The sequence below is a fragment of the Rousettus aegyptiacus genome, unplaced genomic scaffold (assembly GCF_014176215.1).
Source record: "Rousettus aegyptiacus isolate mRouAeg1 unplaced genomic scaffold, mRouAeg1.p scaffold_m13_p_16, whole genome shotgun sequence".
Classification (NCBI taxonomy): domain Eukaryota; kingdom Metazoa; phylum Chordata; class Mammalia; order Chiroptera; family Pteropodidae; genus Rousettus; species Rousettus aegyptiacus.
In genome coordinates this window covers 33,528,727-33,550,916 of record NW_023416291.1, presented here as the reverse complement: position 1 = coordinate 33,550,916, position 22,190 = coordinate 33,528,727, and the positions used below count along the sequence as shown (strand labels likewise).

Here is a 22,190-nt window from a genome sequence, read left to right as displayed (position 1 = left end):
GTCCCAAGAAACAGCCACTGTACTTTCTTTAAAACCATTTACTTACAAACTTTAATTCAGCAAAGATCTGTGTGAGAGGATTGGGGAGAGAAACCCCCTGAAGTGGATGTGGACCCCTAGAGCAAAGAGAGGAAAGCTGGTGGTTTGGCCAGCCAGGGGCAGGGCCCAGGGTCACTTCAGGCCAACAGGTCCTGCTGGTGAGCAGGGGCAGAGCTTATCTGCATGGAGTTGTTGGATTCCCACTGGGCCCAAGGGAGGCTGGCTCCTGGGATCTGGCCTGGGGATGGAGTCAGCAGAGGCTCAGTAACATGCACAGTGCCCCATTCCCACAGACAGCTGGAGGACTGGTTTAAGATGGCAGAGAAAGCTGGTCTCTGCACCTCGGCCTGGGCGGAAGGGATGGTGGGGTTGGCTTGCTAACACAATCCCCAGGCCAGAGCCGTTTGGTCCTGAGTCAAGCTTCCAGAGCTCGGCGTCTGAGAGGCACTGGCCATGGGGCCCAGCTTTAAGGCATCAGAAGATGAGGGGACTGTGGCAGAGAGCAGGGGACCCTGTGCTGGAGTACAGGTCAGAATGGACAAGCAAGGGGAGGAGAGCTATGTCTGCAGCAGACATGGGAGAAAGAGGAAAGCGTTTTAAACCGAAGTGTGGAATGGAGGCCCAGACATACTGGACCTGGTAGGAATAAGATCTAGGGGTCATCCTGGATTGTTTAAAAAATAATAAAAATTAGAAAAGGAAACATATCGTCAATTGTCAAAGTTAAAAAAGGGGGACAGTCTCTGATCCTTACGGGAGGTCAGGGAAACCTCCAAGGCACTCAAAAGGCCAAGATACAGGAGCGACGAGGCAGGAGAGAAATCCCAGAGAGGCGGATGCAGGCAGACACGAATGGGGAGAGAGGGCCCCCGGCCTGCTCTCTCCTTCTTAAGGCTGCAGGGTTTCCATGCTGGGAGCAGGCCCAAGATGCAAAGTGGCCCCAAGACTCCCCCATACTCATTGGGCTCCGGCTGGGTTGGTCAGCAGTCTTTCAGAGATTTTTCTATTACCAGAAAGAAAAAAAAACCTACTAAACAAAACACCAGAAAACCCAAAAGCGATTCGGTGCAGGCCCTGGAGCATCTCTGGCACTGGCCCCTTAGAAAATCCTCTTGCGTTTCAGGTAGGAATCTGCGTAGTGGCCGCCAAGGCCCTGGGAGTGCTGGCCCACATAGCTGCCTTCTGGGCTGGGCTCTGGTGAGGGCAGCAGGTGGGCAAAGCTGCGTTTCTGGCCACCCAGTGGGGTCTGGAGAAAGAGGGAGGGACAGCGGGTCAGGGGCCAACCAAGGGCCACTGTTCCCTAGCCCTATGTCTCCACCCCCACCTGTACCTTCAGCAGGTGGCTGTGGCCATTGGGCCCAGGGCTGAGGCCCAGGAGCCCTTCTCCGGAGCCCAGTGGGGAAGAACTGACTGCCTGGGAGAAATAGGAGAGAGGTAGGATGGGAGAGGAACATCCCCCCAAGCAAAGGCAGATTTCAGGTTCAAATCCTGCCTCTGCTGCTTACTAGCCATGACACTGGGGGCAGATTACTTCCTCATTCTGAGACAGTTTTTTCATCTGTCATCTGGGGCTAATACCACCCACCCCCTGAGCTGCTGGGAAAGGAAGCAGAGGCCCAGAAAGCTAGGCAGCACCAGGTACAAGACACACAGGTTGGGGAGGATGGCCTATTTCAGCTCAGGCCTGAGCAAAGCTGACCTCTGCCGCTACCCCAGCTGTGGCTTACATCACAGGGTCCCCTTGCACCCTGGCTGTCCCTGGGAACCTGTGGTCAGCTGGGGAGGTGCCTCACCTTATTAAGGTGGCTCTGCTTGAGGCCAGCCTGCAGGCCGCTGGTGAAGTAGGATGTGGGTGAGCCCGAGTAAAAGTGAGAGAGGGGTCCCCCACCACCTCCACCACTCCGTTCTGCAAAGCCACTGGGCGGAGGAGACATCTGCAGAGAGGGGGGTTGATTCAGTGATGGAGACTGCTGCAGTACCCACCCCCTTTAGTGACCCTCCTCCAACAAATAACTCTGAACTTTGCCATGTGACTAGCTTTGGCCAAAAGCACAGTAGCATGGCAACTGTAAACAGAGACATCTGCCCTCCCTTCTGCTTCCTGGGAACCCTGGAACAACTACCATGTGCATGAGTGCAGGCTGGCCTGCTGGAGGGTGAGCTCCATGTGGAGAAGCCACAGCCGAGGCCCCTGGCCAAGGCCCCCTCACCATTGTACTGACTGCCAGATATATGACTAAGGGCACTGGGGACTGCTGACCCCAAGCTGAGCTGTCAGGTGACTACAGAGAACCACCCACCCATTGCTGTGCAGAATGGTGCAAAATAATAAAACATTTGCTGTTCTAAGCCACAGTGGTGGAACTGCTTGTTATACAGCAAAAGCTAACTGAAGGTGAGGTGGGATGGACAGGGTGGCTTACTTTGTGTCGACTGAGGCCGTGAAGCCCAAGGGCTGGCTCCCGTGGGTGGGAGAAGAGCCGCCGAGGTCCCATATCCTAAATCAAAGTGGGAGAAGCATGTTGGGTTGGAGTCTGCACCAACCTCACCTCCAGCTGAATTCCCCAGCACAGGTGTCATCAGGGAAGTCTGCCCCTTCTAACAGAGGACAAACCCTAGTGAATGGGTTTGGTCTGCTAGGTGGGGCAGTGAGAAAGAATGTGCCCTGTCCCAGGCGGTGGCTGCACCTCAGACCCAAGATGACTGCTGTGAAGGCATGTGGCCACAATGGGGCTAGGTGTTTGGGTTTTCAAGGCAAGCTGGGCACCTGCATTCTGTGAACGCTTGCAGTGTTTATGTGTTGGCATTAGCGTTTATTTCAGTTATGTTTTATAATCCAGTGTGGGTCAAACAACACAGGTAGACTGTGGTGGTCAGTTTGCAACATCTGACCTGGAAGATGTTGGAGCAGTCATAGAAGGAGCAGTTCTCCATGAAATGAGACAGGAATCTCAGAGGGGAGAAGGGGGAGAAGAGTAGGCAAATAGGGGGCTGAGCCCTGTCTCTAAAGAGAAGCAACAGTACAACCTAGGGCCTCTTTGGAGAGAAAGGCAGACAGGAAGCAAGGTCTCATGTGCAGAGACAAACAGACAAGAGACTGAAAGACAGGGTCCATGTTCACATGATCCCCACTGTGTGCCTAGCACTTGGCCTGGCACAGTCAGTACCAGAAAAATATTGGTTTGGAGAATGACTTGCTCCCAGGAGACAAAGGACCACAGCAGCCACAGGGCTGACCACAGGGTAGGCAGGTACTCACCGAAGGGTAGTCAAAGCCATAGCTGTCAGGAAGCCCTGGTTCAGGGGGCAGGCGGGCGCTGGTGAGAGGGCTAAGCAGGCGGGACTTGAGTTGGAAGGCTTTGCTGCTGCCACCACCTCCAGAGGCTGGGGGGTTAGGCAGGGGGCCCTCAGCTGGGCGGCGGCTTCTCCCAGTGCCTCCCCAGCCACGGGGCTCCTTACCCGCCAGGTTGCTGGCTGGGAGCAGGCTGTGTAGGTTCAAGTAGGGGTTCAGGGGGATCCGGAAGTCCTTGGGAGGCTCCCCCAGCAGTGAGACCTGTGGTAGAAGGGCTGGATTCGTGAGGGCCCCTGACAGGAGGAAAGTCACAGGGCAGGAGGCTAGGTGCAGGGTGGGGCCTTACCCCAGGGGGCGTTGGCAGAGGCCCACTGTCTTTCTGGAGGCCTCTGAGGCCAGTGCCTAGGAGCCCCACAGGGGCAGGGGGTGGAGTGAGCTGGGCTGCTGGGGTACCCAGGCTCATGGTTTCCCGGTCACTCCCAGAGGGGCCAAGCAGTGGTGGCAGCAGGGGTGGTGGCTTCCCTCGCCGGGGTGGCAGCTCTGTGGGCAGGGGCCCCCCTACAGAGAGAAAAAGAAGGTGTCAGCAGCCCAACCATACAAGACCCTTCCTCTCAGGGTCCTTGAGCCTCTGCTTGGACCAAGTCAGCAGCTGCGTGCTGGGCACTGAGCAGAGCCCAATAAGCACATCAACTACCAATATGTTCATGAAACCCCAGCAGGTGGACACCCAATTAATAGATAGGATACTGAAAACCCATAGATGTTAGGTCACTTGCCTAAGCCCGTACAGCTGGACATTTACCACACCATGTGAGGAAAGGGGAAGCAGGAGGGGCCAAGAATGATGAGGGGACAGGTCTGTGTTACCTGCAGACAGCTCCCCAAGGAGGGGGTTGGCTGGCTGGGCCCCGGGCTGGAGGGTGCCCAGGGGAGAGTCTCCCAGGATCCCAGGCTTCTGGGGACAGAGCACAATCATCTGAAGATGGGGGCAGTAGAGAGGCATTGCCCAAGGTCTTGGGAGTCACAATGCCCAGCACACCCAGACCCCAGCCCACAGCTGGTCACATGCAGACATGCAGTGTCTTCCAGTGTCTGTGACACTCTGGCCATTACCCATCCAGTCAGCCAATGGTGACCCAAGGCCTTGGGGAGACCCAGGGAATACAGACTTAGCATGTCAGTGCCTGTCACCCCACACTGTCTGTTACTGTCAGACATACACAAAGTGATAATCGGTTCTCACTGATTATCACAGAAGCACAGTCACTTCTAGCCACACAAAGGTACAAGCCCACAAACTCCTTTCTGTCAGTTACCATCAGACATACACATGACTTGGCCCCAGTGAATCAAACCAGACAGGGCAATGCATGTGTGTGTGTGCATCTCTCCCCGTATATGTCTCTGTGTGTAAACTGGTACACTGAGGGTGGTATGGGTGTGTGTGTGTGTGTGTGTCTCTGTGTGCATTGAGAGGGTGGTGTGGTGTGTCTACCTTTGTGTCTCTGTGTATGTGTGCTGAGGGAATGGGGCTAAGACTTTCTGCCCTGGAATGAATCACTTCTTGAGCCCTGAACACCTGCGACAGGCCAGGACCCATTTTGAGCCCCAGGGACACAGCCAGATGGTTCACAGCCTGACCAAGGGTGAACCATTGGCAGGTGCGAGTCACGTGTGAAACTGAAAGGGGCTGCAGGAGTGTGTGAGCGCGGAGGGAGCCTGGGGCCCAATATGGTTACCTTCTGCCCCTGGGTCTGCAGGGCCAGCTGCAGCAGCGCCGTGGACAGGGCGGGCCCGTTGAGCAGCGGAATGGCCGGGGGGGCACCCAGGAGACCTGGGGGGAGACCTGGGAAATGGGCAGGGGTCCCTGGATGGAAGCAAACCCTCCCCACCGACCCCACAATTGCACAGCCCTGGGCCTGAAGCTCAGAGAGGGCAAGCGACTTGCTGGAGGAATGGCCCAGGAAGGAAGGGTCAGCTTGGGGGAAGAAAAGCCCCTCTTTCCACCACCCTGCCTCACTGCAGACTGCAACGCTCTCACCTGTGACCCCTCACAGGTGACTTCCACTCTCATCCCAGCCCTTACTCATGGGGCTCGTGTTACTGGGAGCCCAGATGGGAACAGTCTTGGAAAGGAGCCCAGTTCTGAGAGGCTGGGGACCCTGCCCGCTGCCACTTGACCTGCCTTACCCTGCTTGCCCCCCGCGTTGCCATGAAGCAGAGGGTTGAGCAGCAGCTGGAGGGAAGCGGAGGGCCCCAGGCTGTTGAGCAGCTGCAGGATGTTAGGTTCAGGCAGAAGCCCTTTGCCCCGATTGAGGGCCTGAGGAGAGAAACGGAGGGTGGCTCAGAGGCCTGCCTGGCCAGAGTTGGGGCATCATGGCTCCCTGACCCCAGAGCCTGGCTAGTGCCCACCAGGGGCCCTGATTTCTTGAGGGAGGAGGCCCAGGCCCCCTACTCCCTCATTCCCACCCCCCAGGCACGCACTCACTGTGGCCTGGGCAGCGATGAGTGCAGCCAGCATGCTGCGACCAGGGGGCCCTGGAGCGCAGAAGGAGACACGCAGGTGGCTGCCTCCCAGGGCCAAGCCGTCCGCCCACTGCTGTGCCTCTTCAGCCATTTCAGCCGTCTCATACTCTAGCACGGCGAAGCCCTTCAGCTGCCCATCCTGGCCGTATGCTAGCTGGGGTGGGGAAGGGAAGACAGATGTGAGTGCACGGGGGGCAGTGACCACTCTCAGAGTGACAACAGTGAACAGACGTGGATCCCGACTGACAGCAACCCCCCTAGAGGGGGTACATACTGGGCCCAACAGTTCCAAGCCCTGTTCCTGTATTAGCTCACTGCATCTTCTCAGTGGTCCTGGGAGGCTGCATCCTACCCATTTTTCAGAGGTGGCAACTGAGACTTAGAGAGGTCAGCATGTTTAAGGTCATACAGTTAGTGGAAGGGTGGAGCTGGGACTCATCTCATAACTCCCTCGGACCTCACGCCAACACCACTTTGGGACTCTGATTGGGCTTGCCAAGCGTAGTCAAAGCACAGAGATGGGACTGGTGAGCTCAGGTTGCAGGGGTGAGAGGAGGAGGGGCTGACTGAAAAAGAGTTGGGTGGCTGTGGAGGCCATCAAATAAGGAACCTCAGGCCATGGATACTGCAGCCATGGCTGGGAAGATACACATCCTAGGAACAAGGCAGGTGGCCTCTGAGCTCTAGTTGGAGGCTGGTAGTGAGCCATGGAAACAGAGGTGTGGTCATGGGCAGGCCAGAGAGGCTTCTCAACCCCCTTTGATCATTTGGTACTTTAGACCCACAGTCTCTCCTCCAGACCCTTGGGCCAGATGTGTTCTAGGACTGAGATTTTGGAGAGGAGAAATAGAGAATACCACACATACTGTATATGATATCTCAGTTTCCCCCAGTGGGGTCCAGGGCTCCCTGAAAATCAAACACAAATAACTCTGCAGCAAGATGCAGAGTCCACAGACAGCCCCACATCAGTCCTTTGCTAGTGAGCCTGCCTCTAACTCAGGAAACAAACCTCTGGGTTTTCAGGGTACAGTGGACACTGGAATTGTGGGTGGGGACTGTCTCAAAGCAAGCCCTTTACTGAGTTCAGATGCAGGCATTGTAAGCAGGCCCATTTTGCAGATGAGAAAACTGAGACTCAGAGAGGGGCAATCCCGCTTATCCAGGCCACAGAGCTGGAGCTGGGATCAAATAAGGAGAGGCTATGACCCCCTTAATGGAAATGGCTGCCTCAGCATGGCAATGGCTGTCCCAAGAACCAATATCATTCCTCTGGGTTCCAAGTGATGCATGGACGGCTGTGGCGTGGTCTAGTACTAATGCAATGTCCACCTGCAGGGAACAGCACAGAGTCCATAAAATGGAATATGGAGCACCCGCAAAAAGAATTAAAAAAAGTTTTCATGTCTCAACATGGAAAGATGCCCAAGACAAAGTGAGTAGAAAAACCAAACCAACACAAGCATGGTAATAATTGGGTCAAGAAAAGATAAATGCAAAAAGAAAAAGAAAAAGAAAGAAAGAAAAGAGGAATGCAGGAACAGGAACATACACATGAACTTGTTGCAAACAGATAATAAAATTTTGCTAGGACACAACAAACTGGCGTGAGCAGGGGCTGCATTAAAGTGCTGAGGGGCCAGGAAGAAGCCTTTACCACAAAATGTGTTGAATTTCCAAACAGGATTGGACTCCCCATTCGGAAAATAAAAACAGAAAAGGCTTTTTGTAACACACAGGTCTTGTGAAACATGCTTTACACATCTATACCATTCATGTATTTTTAAGCAGCTTCGTAATGGAATAAAGCAGTTACAATATACGAATTGTCCTGTAAATATATGACAAAGTGCATTAGAGTGGGTTGCTATGGAATCTTCTTGGCAGTCTCATATTGATTATGTTAAAAATAAAGGAACCCCCCCCCGGGGGACAGCAAACTCCAAACTTGGCATCCAGCCATCTTGGGAGGCAGAGGCACCCAGTTATGAGTGTGGGCCCGAGAGTCAGCTACCTGACCTTGACTCCCAGCCTACTCTAACTGGCTGGCTGACCACCTGGGCAGGTCCCTGCATATGCCCATCTCTGGCCCTTGGTTTCCTCATCTGTAAGATGGGGCAACAATTGTACCCATCTTAAGGTGGTTGTGGGGATTCTATAAGATGCTAAACAGGGGCAGGAAGGCACAGCAGCTCAAAGAGGCTGTTGGCCAGGGCTCAGAATATGCTCTGAGTGCCCAGGCAGGGTGGGTTGTCTCTATCAACCCGCCTCTGGCCACGCCCCATACCAAGTCCCGGAGGACATCTTCTCACAATCACTCCCATCTTATAGATAAAGACTCAGAGGGGTCAAAGGGCAACCAGGGTGGCCTTGCTTCTACATAGGGGAATTGAGGCTCAAACCTCAAACTGTCTGACTTTGGAGCCCAGCCTCCATTCAAGCAGGGCGCCTAACTTAAATGGAGAAATGAAAAGACAGCCATTCACAATAGCCCATCACGAAGCACTGCTAAGCCCATTTCCTGAGGGGGAAACTGAGACTCAGAGACAGAACTTATAGTTGGTCGTGGCCTTGCCAACCTCAACCACCACACAAGGAGGTGGCTGCCAAGCTAATTCATCTATGTCCTGGGCCCCACCCAGGGCCTGGGACGAAGTAGGTGCAGGAGCATGAATGAACCCTGAGGGAGCAAGGAGAGGGGTCCTACAGATGTCTGATTCCCCAGGCCCTAACACCTATTTATACGAGAGGAGTAGGTCCCATCCAAGACCACAGAGCTGAGCCAAACACCATCCTCCTCCAGGCTGGCCTGCGGCTTTGAAGCCAGGATGCAGTGTTCCAATCCTGGTTCTGCCATGAACTTGCTGTATGACCCTGGAGCATGTCTCTTGACCCTTCTGTGCCTCAGTGTCCCCACCTGAAAATGTAGATAATACCTGCCTCTCAGGTTGTTACAGGATAATGGGACTAAAAGAATGTGTTCAGAACCCAGTAAGTGCTGAAGGAATGTCTGCCCTAGGGGTCCGTAGGGAAGGCCATCTGGTGCTTTCCTTCTGAGGGCTGGATCTGACCCAATGCGCCTGTCACAGGGCTGGGCATACATATGGAAGTTCCTGATAAATGTGACTTGCATGAACCAGTGCTTGTCTTTAAAACCAATGGGTGAGGACCAAATCTCTTCTTATGAAGGAAACTGAGGCTCAGTCACCAAGTGACGTGCCTAGGGTCACAGAGCAGGGGTGGGACCTGGTCAAGTCTGCTTCCTGATCTCAAGGCTTACACAAACTGTGGGCTTCTCCAGAGCAGCCTCAATGCCAGACCTGGGACCTAGGACCTGGGACCTGGGACTGGGAACCCAGTAGTTGATCAACAAACATCTGATGCATGCAAAAAGTGAAAGTGAATGAGGGGTGAACAAGCCTTGTGCCCAACTTTTACAAAGGTAGCCTTGCCTGCACTTCACAGAGGTAGACTGAGGCCAGCACGGTTAAGTCAGTCACCAGAGGGAGCGTGGGGATTCAAACACCAGTCATCTGGCCATTGTCTGAGCGCCATGGCATCCAGTGAACCATGTGACCTAGCAAGAACCCTATTCAAAGTGTTGTCAAGGCTTTACTGAAAAGGGACCCAGGAGATTAGAGAGGGTAGGTGACTCCAAAAGACCCCTCCCAGGTGCTCTGGGCCTGGCACCTGCTCTTTTGACCCCTACTCTGGGCATAGGCTCACCTGACAGAAGGTTGGTACATGGACAACCGATAGTGCCCGGCACAGGGCATCCACATCATTGAAGCCAGGTGGCAGACGGTCAACACAGAGGCAGCGGGAGTGGAGCAGGACCGGCGTCAGCTGCCCTGCATCTGTCCAGTGCACGTAGAGGGTGCGTGGGCCCAGTGGCTTGCCTAGCAGGTCCGACTTGGCACGGGCAGCTGAGTCCTTCTTCATGTACTCAGCGAAGCCATAGCCCTTGGAGTGGCCAGTGCGCTCGCTGTAGACCAGGAAGCAGCGCTCCAAGCTGCCAAAGGGCCGTACCAACTCCTCGAACTGCTGCTGTGTGAGGCTAGGGGGCAGGTTGGCCACGCAGAGCAGGGCATCCGTGGGCTGCAGCTGCACCGACAGCTCGCGCTCCCGCAGGCGACTCTGGTGGAAGGTGCTAATGGCGGCTTCGGCCTGCTCCCCATTCAGCAGAGTCACAAAGGCTGCAGCAGGAAGGGGCATGGATCAGCGGGAACCCTGAGGGCCTGCCCTTCCACCCCATGGCAGTCTACCCCACCTCCCTCTAAATCATGTGTAGCCTTAGAATAATGACCAACCAGATCATTTCAGGCCCAACTGTTGGTCAGTTGCCAGCCTTGAGCAATTCACACAGGTGCCTCCTACCTCCAGGAGGCCTGTTCCCTGCCCTCACCCCTACCCATTCACAACCTGCAGCAGTACTCCCCTACTTGTGAGCTCACCTAGCCTCTTACCTACTGTGCACCTGCCTGGTGACACATAGGAACTATGTGCATGACGTGAATGGCACAAAGGGCAGTGGTTAAGCATGTGATCACTGGAGCCTGAGTTTCAACTCCAGCCCCTGAGTGGCTTTGGGGTCCCAGTTTCCCCACCTGTCAAATGAGAATAACTTACTCCTCATAACCATCACTGTGTCAACAAGGAAATGAGTCCAGAGCAGTGACTCCCTGCCTTAGCAGAGGAGCCTGGACTTCAACCCAAGCAGGCAGACTCCAGAGCCCCGTTCTTCACACCCTTCCTCACCACTTTTCCAGGCCACCAATACCTCGCATCTGAGCCCCTACCTCAGCCTCAGTCCTGCAGCTGCTCTTGGTTTGCTATCTACTCAAGGGCCACAGGGAGCTTTTCAAAATGATAATCAGACTGTGCCATGCCCTTGTCCAAGGGCTTCTCACTGCAAAGGCCAGGGGAGTCTGTGAGGCCTGGCCCCATGGGCCTTTGTACCTGATTTTCCCTCTTCACCTGGTTAAGTCTGGCCCACCCTCCAAGCTAACTGCAAACATCACTTCCCTCTTGAAGCCTACCCTGACAGCTCTGGGCTCCCACAGAACCCTGTAGCCTCTGGTCCCATAACCACTTCACCTTCATATCTGCTGTTGAATGAATAACAGCCTCCTCCCCAGAATAGACTGTCTGTTTGTTTCACAGCTGTGTCCTCATGGCCCAGCACATACTGATGCTCAATAAGTATTTATTAAAAGGCAATATGAAAGAAAGAGTCCATTAACCTCTGGATCCTCGATACCTGACACACATATATATGAAATGCTCAGTATACAGTTGACTTATAGCCCCTGCCAATGTTTACTAAGCACTTACCAGGTACCTGGCACTCAAAGCCTTATTAGGTATTTTAAGGTGTTTAGCCCCATTGTCACCCCAAGCAGGTCATGCTCAATTTGCTCGTGGGAAAACTGAAGCTCAGGAAGGGTGAATCACTTGTCTATGGCCACAGAGTGAGGACAGACCATGACTCAAACCTAGATCCATTTGCCTCTAGGGCCCAAGATCTTAACTGCTACCCCAACTACCAGGTAGGTCTCAAGGAGCCACCTGTCCTCACCTCCTTCTCACCCATGTTACAGATTGCAAGCAAAGGCCCTGGGAAGTCTGAACACCCAGCATAACGCCTAGAGGGCACAGACACACACTGAGGGCCTCCCACATGTGAGGCAGGGGTGGCCAAGGCTGACAAGACCTACTCCCACTCAGTGCAGGAGGCAGGTTAGTGAGCCAGCAATGACAGCCCAGGGTGGTCAATGCTATGATGGGAGAGCGTGCTCAGGGAACCATGAGCTGTGCCTGTTGCTTCCTGGATTGAAGAAGAGACAGTTAAGAACAGTGGCAGAGGGAACAGCCTAAAAGCTCATAGGCACCCAAGGAGATGGCAAGGCTGGGGCACATCCTTGCAAGATAGTGTCAGGAGAAACCTCAGGGAAGTTTTAAGGAGAAAGAATGGTCAGGGTTAGAATTAGGTTTGATCAGATTTGCAATCAAACTGATTAGATTTGATCAGCCCTGGCTGCCTGAGACAGGGCAAGCATAGGCATGAAATCATGGAGGCAGAGAGGCCAAAGGAAGGGTGCCATTTTGGCAGAGATGGAGGAGCACCAATTGTTCTGGCTGGTTGGGAGGCATGGTGTGGGAAGTGGGAGAGTCCAATGCTCAGGTATCTGGATGAGCAGAATGGAAAAGGAATATCAAGGATGTCCCATGATGGGCACCCGGGACAAGGGAAAGATTGGGGCAACAGTATGTCCTGTGCTGGCCTAGGTACAATATTGGGCCCAAAGTTCAGGAGAGGAGACTGGGCCAGAACACTCCCAGGTTCAAGGACTGTCACCCCTAGTCGCTAGCCCGCCCCACAGCCCCACAAACCTGTCCCTTTGTATTTGTCCACAAAACAGTACTTGAGCTCATAGTCGCTGAGCAGGTCGTGCACTTCCTGCGGAGACAGAAGCCAAAGGACAGGGAGTCACCAGGGGCTTAAGAGAGCAAACCAGTGCCACATTCACTTGGACCAGTTATGAAAGTAGGTCAGTTACAAAGGAGAAAACTGAGGCTCAGATCAGTAACTTGCGCAAGACCACTGAAGCCATACCTGGCAGTGGTGGCATTCAGAGTCCAACTGCAGGCCCCATGCTCTTAACCAACACAATACACTCTTAGAGAGCCAGGTGGGTCCAAGTCTCAGCTCTGCCATATGCCCCTAGGGAAGTTGTTTAACCTGTGTGGCTCTGTTGGCCAGACTGACTCTTTCCAACATTACAAGTTAGGTTGTTAACAAACCCTTTTTCGGATTAGAAATTGAGGCTTAGAGAAGTGAAGGAAGCTGTCAAAAGTCATGGAGTTGGTCCATGCAGCAGCAGGAATGCCACCCAGGGGTACCTGACTGGGGACCCTATGTACTTTACACCCACATTTTGTGGCTTCATATAACTCCCAATTCCCTCTTGCTGACAGGGCTGCCTTCTTGCAAGCCAGGTGAGGGGGCAAGGCTCTGGGGCCTGCTTGTACCAGACACACTGTGGACCCTGCAGGAGAGACAGCATGTTCCCAGCTGAGAGATGGCAGGCGCTAGGAGGATCGGCTCTAGAAACAAACCAAACCATGCTTGGTGGCACCCACCACAGATTTGTCGCCATGTCATGCCCCTCCCAACACTCTGGGACCCCCTCAGCCATGTGCTCACATACAGGCAGAGTAAACCAGTGGCAGATGTGCTGGTGGGCCAGAGAGCAGGAATTCTCAGTAACAGGAAGAAAGAACTCATTCCACCATTGCAGGGCAGGGCCGACCAGATGCAATCTCCTTGGGTCCAAAGAGCACTGAAAAGCCCTGTGCTATAGGGGCCCCAAGAGAAGGGGACCCTTAGTCAGAGAGGGGGGTGGGACTCCACAAAACACTGGTCCCTCTTTTCCTTCAGGTTTGTGGGCTGAGGGCAGAAGACCCCATTTTGTCAAATTAATCCTGGAGCTTTTGGGAAAGAGAGGCCTCAGGAGCTGCTACAACTTTCCGATCTATTTCTTAAGGGAAGTTAATAAACGCGTGCTAAGGAAAGGCACACTCTAGCAAGCTCTGAAATTGCTGGCTATAAGGTCTCGCCACCCCATGGTAGAGGAGAATGAGAAAAAACACAATCATAGCAGGGAGCAACTGGCGTTCCTATTTCCACAGTCCCAGTCTAGCTGCCCATACACAATTCTCCAATTTAGCTAAAACTGCCCGCCCCCTTCCATTCCCCGCCCACTTCAATCACTTGGTCTCGTCCATGCCTGTGGTCGCCCCTAGCAACATCCTCCCTCAGTCCAAAGTTGGTTTCTCCCTCCATCCACGCCCCCCCCCCACAACCCGCTCTTGTTCTCTCCCAACCCCGCGTGAATCCAGACGCTTCCCCCCGCGCCACGCCAGTGTTGGTGTTGCCCGGGTTCCCCCGCGCACGCGCACGGTGGTATTTCCCGCCACGCTCCCACACCGCCCCCCCCATACCTGGTTGGTCACGTCCCCTGGGAGGCCCCGGATCAGTATCTTGCGGCGGTTACGGAACTGGCGCTCGGTGTGTTCCAGTCGTTTCCTGATCTCTTCTGGATCTAGCGGCAGCAGTTCTTCCTCGGGCGCCCGACGCTCCGTGGCATCGTTGGCTTCAGGCTCGGCCCCAGCCTCCGGGTGCAGCGGCGGCCGGTGAGTAACGGACACGTCGGCCGCCATCTTGGGAAACCCGACGCCTTCTGGGACCAGCGAGCCGGGGCGGAGCGGCATAGAGCGGCAGTGAGGGCGCGTTCGCCTATTGGTCAGGATAAGCCCCGCCTCCTTCTCAACTCCCTCAGCTCATTAGCTAAATATCAGCCCGCCTCTTAGAGTTCAAGCCCTGTCTGGGCGCCATAGCTACTTCCCCTTTCCGCCGCTGAGGTATCTCTCAAAGGCCGCACAGCATAGTGGCAGAACCTCTCTGCACAGGTGGAATTAAGCCACAGACTACCGATTTTGAGGGCTTTATTGCAGAACCTGAGGATACAGGCAAATCCCTGTTGTCTTTGACCCAGTATCCCGGTTGCTTGAGGCTCAGGATGGTTCCTCCCCCAGCGCCTCGTGGGGCTGTTTAGACGTCAGGGGCAACCAGCTGCTCCCCTGATTCACATGGTAGATGGCATTTTGCTTCCGCACCCAGAAGACGTACACCAAGGCTGCGGTGATGATCACGAAGCCGAGGATTGTTAACACCACCATGGCGATGGTGACGGAGAGAGGTTTCCGAACTGTGTAGAGAAGCGAGAAGTAAAAACTTGGACCTCGGCCCCTCCTGGTCATGCCCTTTTATCCCGGCGGCCCTGACTTGACTCACCCTGAATGTTCATCAGCACAGTCAGTGTCTGTGTGCCCTGGGAGCTGGTCGCCCGGCAGAAGTAGGTACCACTGTAGTTTAATGTGACGCGGAATGGGATCCCGACAGGCACCTGGAACCCAGAGCTTTTCTGCAAACATAGTAGCTGGGGGTCTGGGTTGCCCCGTGCCTGGCACTGCAGGACATGGATCCTCCTTTCTTTCCACATCAAGTGCTGAGGACATTTGGCCGGGTCAATCTTGGGACCGTCTGTGGGACCACCAAATGATCAGACATACCCGAGGCACAAAGGGGTAAGGGATAATCAGTTCTTTCCAAACCAGGGAAGCAAGAGATTAAAGGTCAGAGTGATCTACTCACACAGGACACGCAGCTGGATGCTCCTATTCCTGTGCAAGATCATCCCATCCACCTCAAGGGTGGCTTTGCAGAAAAAACTGCGCCTGTCATCCTTCTCTGTGGCGTTTAACTGAAACTGGACGAGATGACCTGGGCCCTTGGCCGGAACTCCGTCCAGCGCGACCTGGACTCGGGTTCCAGCTGCGCAAGTCACATTCACTGTGGTCCCTTCAGGGACGGTGGGCTCACTCAGGTTCATGATGGGCCCCCAGAAGCCTAAAGGAGGGGCATTGCTCTGGAGTTTGCTGACCATGCCATTTAGGGGTATCCCGGCAGTGCCTTTCGTGTACTTCGCGGCCCGCCCAACTTGGGGTACTCAGGGTATACGTTTTGGGTTACTTAGGCCTCGCCCACACTGCGAATCCTCCCACTCTGGCGGCCCAGGCCCCGGCTTGTCTGCTTCCCGTGTGCCGCGCCTCTTTGGCTAATGAAGCCCCACCCTCTTCTCTTCAGCTGTTTTAAGCCCTGCTTGTTCTTACTGTATATTGTCAGGTTCTGTCGGGTTTCCCGGCTCTCGCCCCCCAGGGTCACGTTGCAGACAATCTCCCGGGCTCCCTCCTCTGTGTTTGCTGTGGCTGTGGCGGTGGCGGTGAGCGTGTCCCCTTGGCTCGAGACTGAGGAATTCAGCATCTGGTCCCCCAGCACCAGTTGGACCTGGGCCTCTGAGGCCGGAAACAGTCCATCCAGCGTGCAGTCTACAGGCCTAGATGTTCCCACCTCCAAGAGCCGAGGGACAATGAGGCGCGGGGGCGTTACAGGCAAGACTGGGGAGAAGAGTGGGTGTGAGCTGGAGGTCTCATACAGCCGTGAACGCCCTTTTTCCTGTGATACACTCATACCCAGCCCCCAACCAGGGTCTCTCTTTCCCGGGATACCTTTTGGCCTGGACCATCCCCTTCCCAAATTCTCCAAAGTCCTCATGGCAGGGGTCTCCCATTTGAGGCCACCCCGCCCAGTGGCCCAAGGGCATGCCTTCGCACAAGCCCTTGAGGTCCAGGCCACCCCATTCTCAGGAGCCCCGCTGCCAGGGCACTCCTTTGGCTCAGCTCCTCACCCAACACCGTCCACAGTTCTTCCCTCACCGAAGGTTCGGAGCTGCCTGGGGGCCGAGCTGTTCTGGAACAGCCCCAGCCCTTGGGGCCGCAGGTCCAGTTCCCAGCGGCAAGAGAAATTGGCACCGTGATCATCTCTGCCTGCTAGCACCGTGGCTAAGACTTCAGTAGACTCCCCCACTGCCAGCTGCCGACTTAGCTCCTCCTCCCCGCGGAGCAGCACCGCGGAGAGGTGGGCCTGGGGTGCCCCTCCCTCCACCTGGCAGCGCAGGGTGAAGTTTTCACCCACAGGCTGCCAGGGTGGCAGGGGTGCCAGCTCCACACGCTTCGGAAACCCTGGTGGGGGGAGGAAGGGGAAAACAGAATTTATAAGCTAAACCTGCAACCCCCTCTCCTTGGAGTGAAGAGAAGCAGAGAGTGGCCCAGTGCGGAACTGTGAGCTGAGTTGATTACCCTAGAAAGCTTAAACATGGGCCAGTGAAAGTGTTTGCTATTGTTATTAGCATCATGATTTCCGGTTTTGTCAGACACTTTGTCAGGTACTGAAAAAAATAAATCTGCCGCTGCCAAGAATCTCACGGTTAAGAAAAAAAAGGGGGGCACTCACAGTTACGACCTCTTATGATATTAATAGTAATTATAAAAGTTCTTATTTATTTAGAGCTTTCCTTAGACTTTTCAGGTGTCATTCAGTCATCCACCTTCATTCATGTAGCAACTGAGTAAAATTTCCTCTATGATTCCCTTTTATGGATGGAGAAACCTGAGGTCCAGAGAGCTGATCTGCCCAAGGGACACACAGCCAGGAAGCCACAGAACCCGGGGTTAGAATGTGGGCCCCGTAAACTCGACTCGTGCGTCCACCTGCCTCTTTGATGTCACATCTAGGGACTCCCCTGGTCCTCCTCCCAGCTTCTGGCCCGGACTCTGGCCTTGGCCTCTCCCACAGTTTGTGGCAACCTGTCAGGGTGCTCTGGCACAGTTATGGGAGACTTGATAGCCCCAGGCTGGGTCCTCTCCCAGCTGCAGCTACAGTGCCACTAACAGGCACATGGACCTTGACCTCATGGGCACCACTCTCACCCTCAGAAACTCAAGCCTGCATCTGAACCTGTCACACAGAGGCCCACAAACTGGATACTATGAAAAATAATATCTTATTTAGAATATTTAACAAGGATGCCTCTATCTTAACCTTGGGCACTGCTGGTCAGGAATAGTGGTATGCTGGCAAATGCTGGTAATGCTTGGGCTCTCAGAGAAGGGGTGGGGAAGTTCCAGCAGGGAGCATTTCCCAATTTCTGCAGTATAAATACTCCCGCTGTGGCTGATTACAGGCTGCTCAATGTGAGACAGAGTTGGGAAGAGATGAGTACAGTTGGATCTCATGAGCCAGGATCAGTAGGCTCCCGCACATCACTTGACATAGGGAGGCACCTCACAGACACAGAACAGGGACATACACATAAATGCACGTATTACACAGAACTATACACAAAGACACACATCAACACATATTGACACAACCATATATGCTCACACACAGGTCTGGATACCAACACATAATCGTCACCCACAGAGATAAACAAGGAGAGACATAGACATGGGCACACACTAACAATATACATGTATACTCGGACAGACACGTAATGACATACATAACCACAGACACGTGTAGGTACACAAGTAGATGTGCATAGACACTGGTACCTACACAGGAACATACACACAGTTATACACTACACCTATCTATAAAGGCTTCACAAAATGGTAGGCACCAGGGGTGATGTTTTGTGCTATTGTCTAGCCTGTCGTATTTAAATGCAGAAAAACTTTTGGAAGGATCCACAAGAAACCAGTACCGTGGGAATAAATGGTCTGGGGAAGGAGATGTCACATGTTAAGAACATGGCCTGGGGGCTGGACTACCAGCCTCTCTGTTCATGGGCTGTGAACCCTGGCAAGCGACTCCACCCCACTGAGCCTCAGTTTCTTCAGCTGTGAAATGAGGCTCATAAGTGTACCCCCATGCACCACCCCCATCCACCCCACCCCAACTGCTGCCTTGGAGCTTTTGTAAGGATTAAATCAGCACCTATGTGGGTTTCAACACTTAAAACAGTGGCCACAGGCAGCAGTGCTAGGGAAATGGGGATTTGAAATACCTTTTAATACTTTTTGATTTTGGAACCCCATTAATTTATTACCTGCCATAAAATACAAGTAATAAATGAAAGACATGAACTACCATTTTTTAAATGTCGTGACAGAAATAAATTGATTTCACACTACTGCCCTGGCATATGGTTGAGATGCACGTCTGTGTCTCTGTCTCTCTTACATACACACGCACTCACACTGCAAACTCAAGGCCCACCCCTGTGCTGCTGGCCGTCCATCCCCACCACTGCCTGAGGCAGGCTCTACCTCCAGGCATACCCACTCACTGTACACTGTGATGTTGGAAGAGCCTGTTATCTGGGAGCCATTGCAGAAGCCAGAACAGAGGACCTTGCTGTCACCAGTCACATTGCTGAGCTGGAAGGCTTCCCAGCCCAGGCCACTGCCCACTGTCTCCTTGAATAGGTAAGTCTCCACGGTGATGGATTTAGGATGGGGGCAATCTGTACTGCAGTTTATCAAGAGGGACCCTCCAGCAGATATCACCATGTCCTGGGGCTCTACCCGCAGTGAGAACTGTCCCTGGGCACCTGGGGGAACAGAGAGAAATTCTGCTTGTTGATCCAGTACTCCCCAGCCCCCCACCTTCAGGCCCTACCATCCATCACTTCCTTGGCCTGAGATATAATGGTCTCTGTCTTCATGGTGCTCTCAGTCCAGTGGGGAAAACATGCTAGATCAGGGATGGGAAAGAGCTTGGAGGGAGGCCAGGGGAGACCATAGGAGCCTATAGGAGGAAGTGAGTCGGGAAAGCTTCCTGGAGCAGGCCACTATGGCCAGATTTGAAGGGTAAGTAGGGTTAGCCAAGTGAAAGGGAAGAATGATTCTGGCAGAGGGAAGTGAGTAGACAGAAGTCGAAGGTATAGCTGGGAGAGAGAGAGAGTTGGGGGTGTGGGTGGGACAAATCACATGCAGGGACGGGGCCTCAGGGAGCCCAGAAGGCTGAGTGAAGGAGCCTCACCTTTCCATGACACTGGTCAACTCCCTGTCAGATCTGTTTAAAACAGTATTTGCAGAGAACCGCAGCAGCAGGATTTGGGGATCTTGGATTTCTTTGTTCCCCTACCTTCTACCAGTCCCCCAACTCCAGCCCTCCCCACCTTGACTGGTCTCACCTAGGGGCAGCAGACAGCAGACCAGAAGCAGTGAGATGAGTGGAGTCCAGCAGGCTCCAGGTAGTGGCGCCAAGGGCACCATGGTGGCCAGCCTGTGGAGGAAAGTGCCTTAATGTGGTACTGGGCAGGGCAGTGAGGAGTAGGAGGGACCGCCCAGGGGATGGAACGGAAGCACAGTCAGCAGTTAAGATTGCAGATATCCAGGAGCTGCACCTTGCTCAGGCCTGGGGAGAGGCAGAGGGGATACTCTGTGGCCCAAGAGGTCCAGAGTAGGGGATCCAAGTGGGGCCCAATGAGATAGAGGGCACTGGTGAATGTCTGAGAGGGTGGACCTCGGTTATACTGCTGGCCCCCAAATGAACCCACAGGAAATGCTAACACAATCATCTTCCTTTGTTCTCAGTATTGAGAAGCCAGGAGGAGGGGGGAGGCGGGAAGGGGTTGAGACACTTCCTTCCCATTGAACCTAGGCGAAGGGGGTGTTCTGTTTCTAAAGAAGCTAATGGGGGGCCTCCAGACATCGTTCTTGAAGTGATAAGGTGGGATTTCAAGGAAACATTTTAAGGGGACAATGGGGGACTTCTAAGCAGGGCCTCAAGGGGTTAGTGTGAGACCTCAAGATTCTTGGAGGACGAATATTTGGAGGTGAGAAAGAGGGAACCCATAAGATGAGTGAAGCCATGAAAATGAACAGAGCCCACATTTATTGGGCACTTGTGCCAGGCTCTGTGTTGGCCGCCAGAATGGCTCCTGTAGGGCTCTTTACATTTAAAGATCTTGGCGGGGCGAGGTGGGGGGGATGTCTCACCACCTTTGAAGATCTTGGGAGATGCCTCCCATTTTCTGTGCACAGAGCTGAAGTGGGGTGTTTGGGGGACAGCTGAATCCTGAACTGTCTGTCAAGAATGCTACTTGTGACATGGACAATAGACTGGTGGTTACCAGAGGGTAGGGATGGAAGAGGGATGAGGGAGGCAGATGGGGTAAAAGGTGTCAAATATGTGGTGATAGAAAGAAATCTAACTATGGGAGGGGAACACACAATGCAATATAAATATTGCATTGTTAAGTTGTACACTTGAAACTTGATTTTGTTAACAAAGTTTACCAAAAAAATAAATAAAAAAATAAAGAGAATGCTACTTGTAACTAGTCCTTACCCTTGTCCTCATTCCCCCTTGCCCTTCCCTCCAGGCAGCTGGTCTCTTCATCTCAGGAGAAGGGACTGGGGGTTCAGGTGGCCACTCCCATCTCCATGGGCTCCATCTCTTGGGCCTCCAGCTCACCTCCTGTTCGTCTGATCTGAGCTCCAGAGAGGCACCATATTGAGGGCCCCAAAAGCACCCAGCATTCATCCGCATCCCATTTGAGGCCACGCCCCCTCCAATCAGGGGTCTCCTCTGCTGCCTTGACCCCCATCCATTTCCCACATGGTGCTGAGAGGGAAACTAAAACTGAAATCAAAAGTATTTGTAAATAATACATCTGATGAGGGATTATAAAGAACTCAACAACTCAGCTACAACAACAATGACAAAAAATTAAAAATGCCCAAAGGACTTGATAAAAACTAACTGAAATTTTAAGCAAACGTAATCAATCAGGAGGGTATCTGGGGGAAGCTGGGGCTTATGGAAGTTCTCACACTCTGTGTAGTCCTGAGAAACCTACATGGAAAAACCCTGAGGGAGGAATGCTATGTTTATAATATAAAGCTTGATGGTTCTAACTTCCTCTTCCCTTAACTTCCTTTTCCCTGACATAAATACCCATCCATCTTGGCACACAGGCCAGAATGTGCACGTGGCTTGCCATGTCTGCATGGAATGGGTTGCAACTTTTTCTTTTTCCCAAATAAGTCCTTTCTGGTGATGAAACACCTAGTCAATATTATTTTTCAGCTGACAGACTTAAATAGATATTTTACCAAAGAAGCTATACAAATGGCCAATAAATACACGAAAAGTTGCTTGATATCACACTAGCCATTAGGAAAATGCACATCGAAACCACAATGAGATAGCACTTCATACCTGTTAGGATGGCTACCAACAAAAAACACAACAAACCAGAAAATAGCAAGTATTGGTGAGGATGTGGAGCAACTGGAACCCTCGTATTTTGCTGGTACAAATAGAAAACTTTGGTTTTTCCTAAAAATGTTAAACATAGAATTATCCAGCAATTCATCTCCTAAAAAATTGAAAGCAGGGACTCAAACAGATACTTGCACACCAATGTTCACAGCAGCATTATTCACACTAGCCAAAAGGTAGAAACCCAAGTGCCCATCAGCAGATGACTGGATAAACAAAATGTGATTTATCCATACAATAGAATATTATTGAGCCTTAAAAAGAAAGGAAATTGCCAGATACAAAAGGACAAATATTCCACTCATATGAGGTTGCTAGGATAGAAAAATCCATGAAGTAAAATGGTGGTTACCAGGATTTGAGGGAGGAGGGGAATGAGGGATTAGGGTTGAATGTGGACAGTTGCTGTTTGGGAAGATGAAAAAGTTTTGTAAATCCATAGTGGTGTTGGTTATATAATATTGTGAATATATTTAATGCCACTGGATCATACACTTAAAAATGAATAAAGTGATAAGATTTATATTATGTATGTTCACACACACACACACACACACACACACACACACTTATTTTAATTTGTATCCAAAACATGAGATGAACTGATGGGCAGGCAGAAGAAGGGATAGATGG

At 52.9% G+C, this 22,190-nt stretch overlaps 2 protein-coding genes across 10 annotated transcripts; both read right to left on the bottom strand.

The window, feature by feature from the left end:
• Positions 1–23: 23 nt before the first annotated feature.
• RAVER1 (ribonucleoprotein, PTB binding 1) lies at positions 24–14,235 on the bottom strand. 8 transcript variants are annotated; one of them, XM_016153487.2, is made up of 13 exons: positions 13,862–14,235; positions 12,251–12,317; positions 9,584–10,053; positions 5,820–6,011; positions 5,522–5,651; positions 5,071–5,177; positions 4,199–4,307; positions 3,678–3,889; positions 3,299–3,592; positions 2,463–2,537; positions 1,833–1,973; positions 1,370–1,453; positions 24–1,285 (listed from the first exon to the last, which is right to left on the bottom strand). In XM_016153487.2, exons 1-13 carry the CDS (start codon positions 14,129–14,131, stop codon positions 1,139–1,141), a joined length of 2,298 nt encoding a protein of 765 aa, XP_016008973.1. In that variant the 5' UTR covers positions 14,132–14,235; the 3' UTR covers positions 24–1,138. The 8 variants fall into 8 exon arrangements, with proteins under 8 accessions (XP_016008973.1, XP_016008976.1, XP_016008974.1 ...); XM_016153490.2 differs by having other exon boundaries at positions 4,199–4,286; XM_016153488.2 differs by having other exon boundaries at positions 5,071–5,165.
• A 113-nt stretch (positions 14,236–14,348) lies between these two features.
• Positions 14,349–19,852, bottom strand: ICAM3 (intercellular adhesion molecule 3). 2 transcript variants are annotated; one of them, XM_016153535.2, is made up of 8 exons: positions 19,675–19,845; positions 19,462–19,553; positions 18,613–18,876; positions 16,196–16,501; positions 15,593–15,877; positions 15,075–15,329; positions 14,715–14,963; positions 14,349–14,628 (listed from the first exon to the last, which is right to left on the bottom strand). In XM_016153535.2, exons 2-8 carry the CDS (start codon positions 19,541–19,543, stop codon positions 14,435–14,437), a joined length of 1,635 nt encoding a protein of 544 aa, XP_016009021.1. In that variant the 5' UTR covers positions 19,544–19,553; positions 19,675–19,845; the 3' UTR covers positions 14,349–14,434. The 2 variants fall into 2 exon arrangements, with proteins under 2 accessions (XP_016009021.1, XP_016009022.1); XM_016153536.2 differs by lacking the exon at positions 15,075–15,329 and having other exon boundaries at positions 19,462–19,852.
• Positions 19,853–22,190: the final 2,338 nt, after the last annotated feature.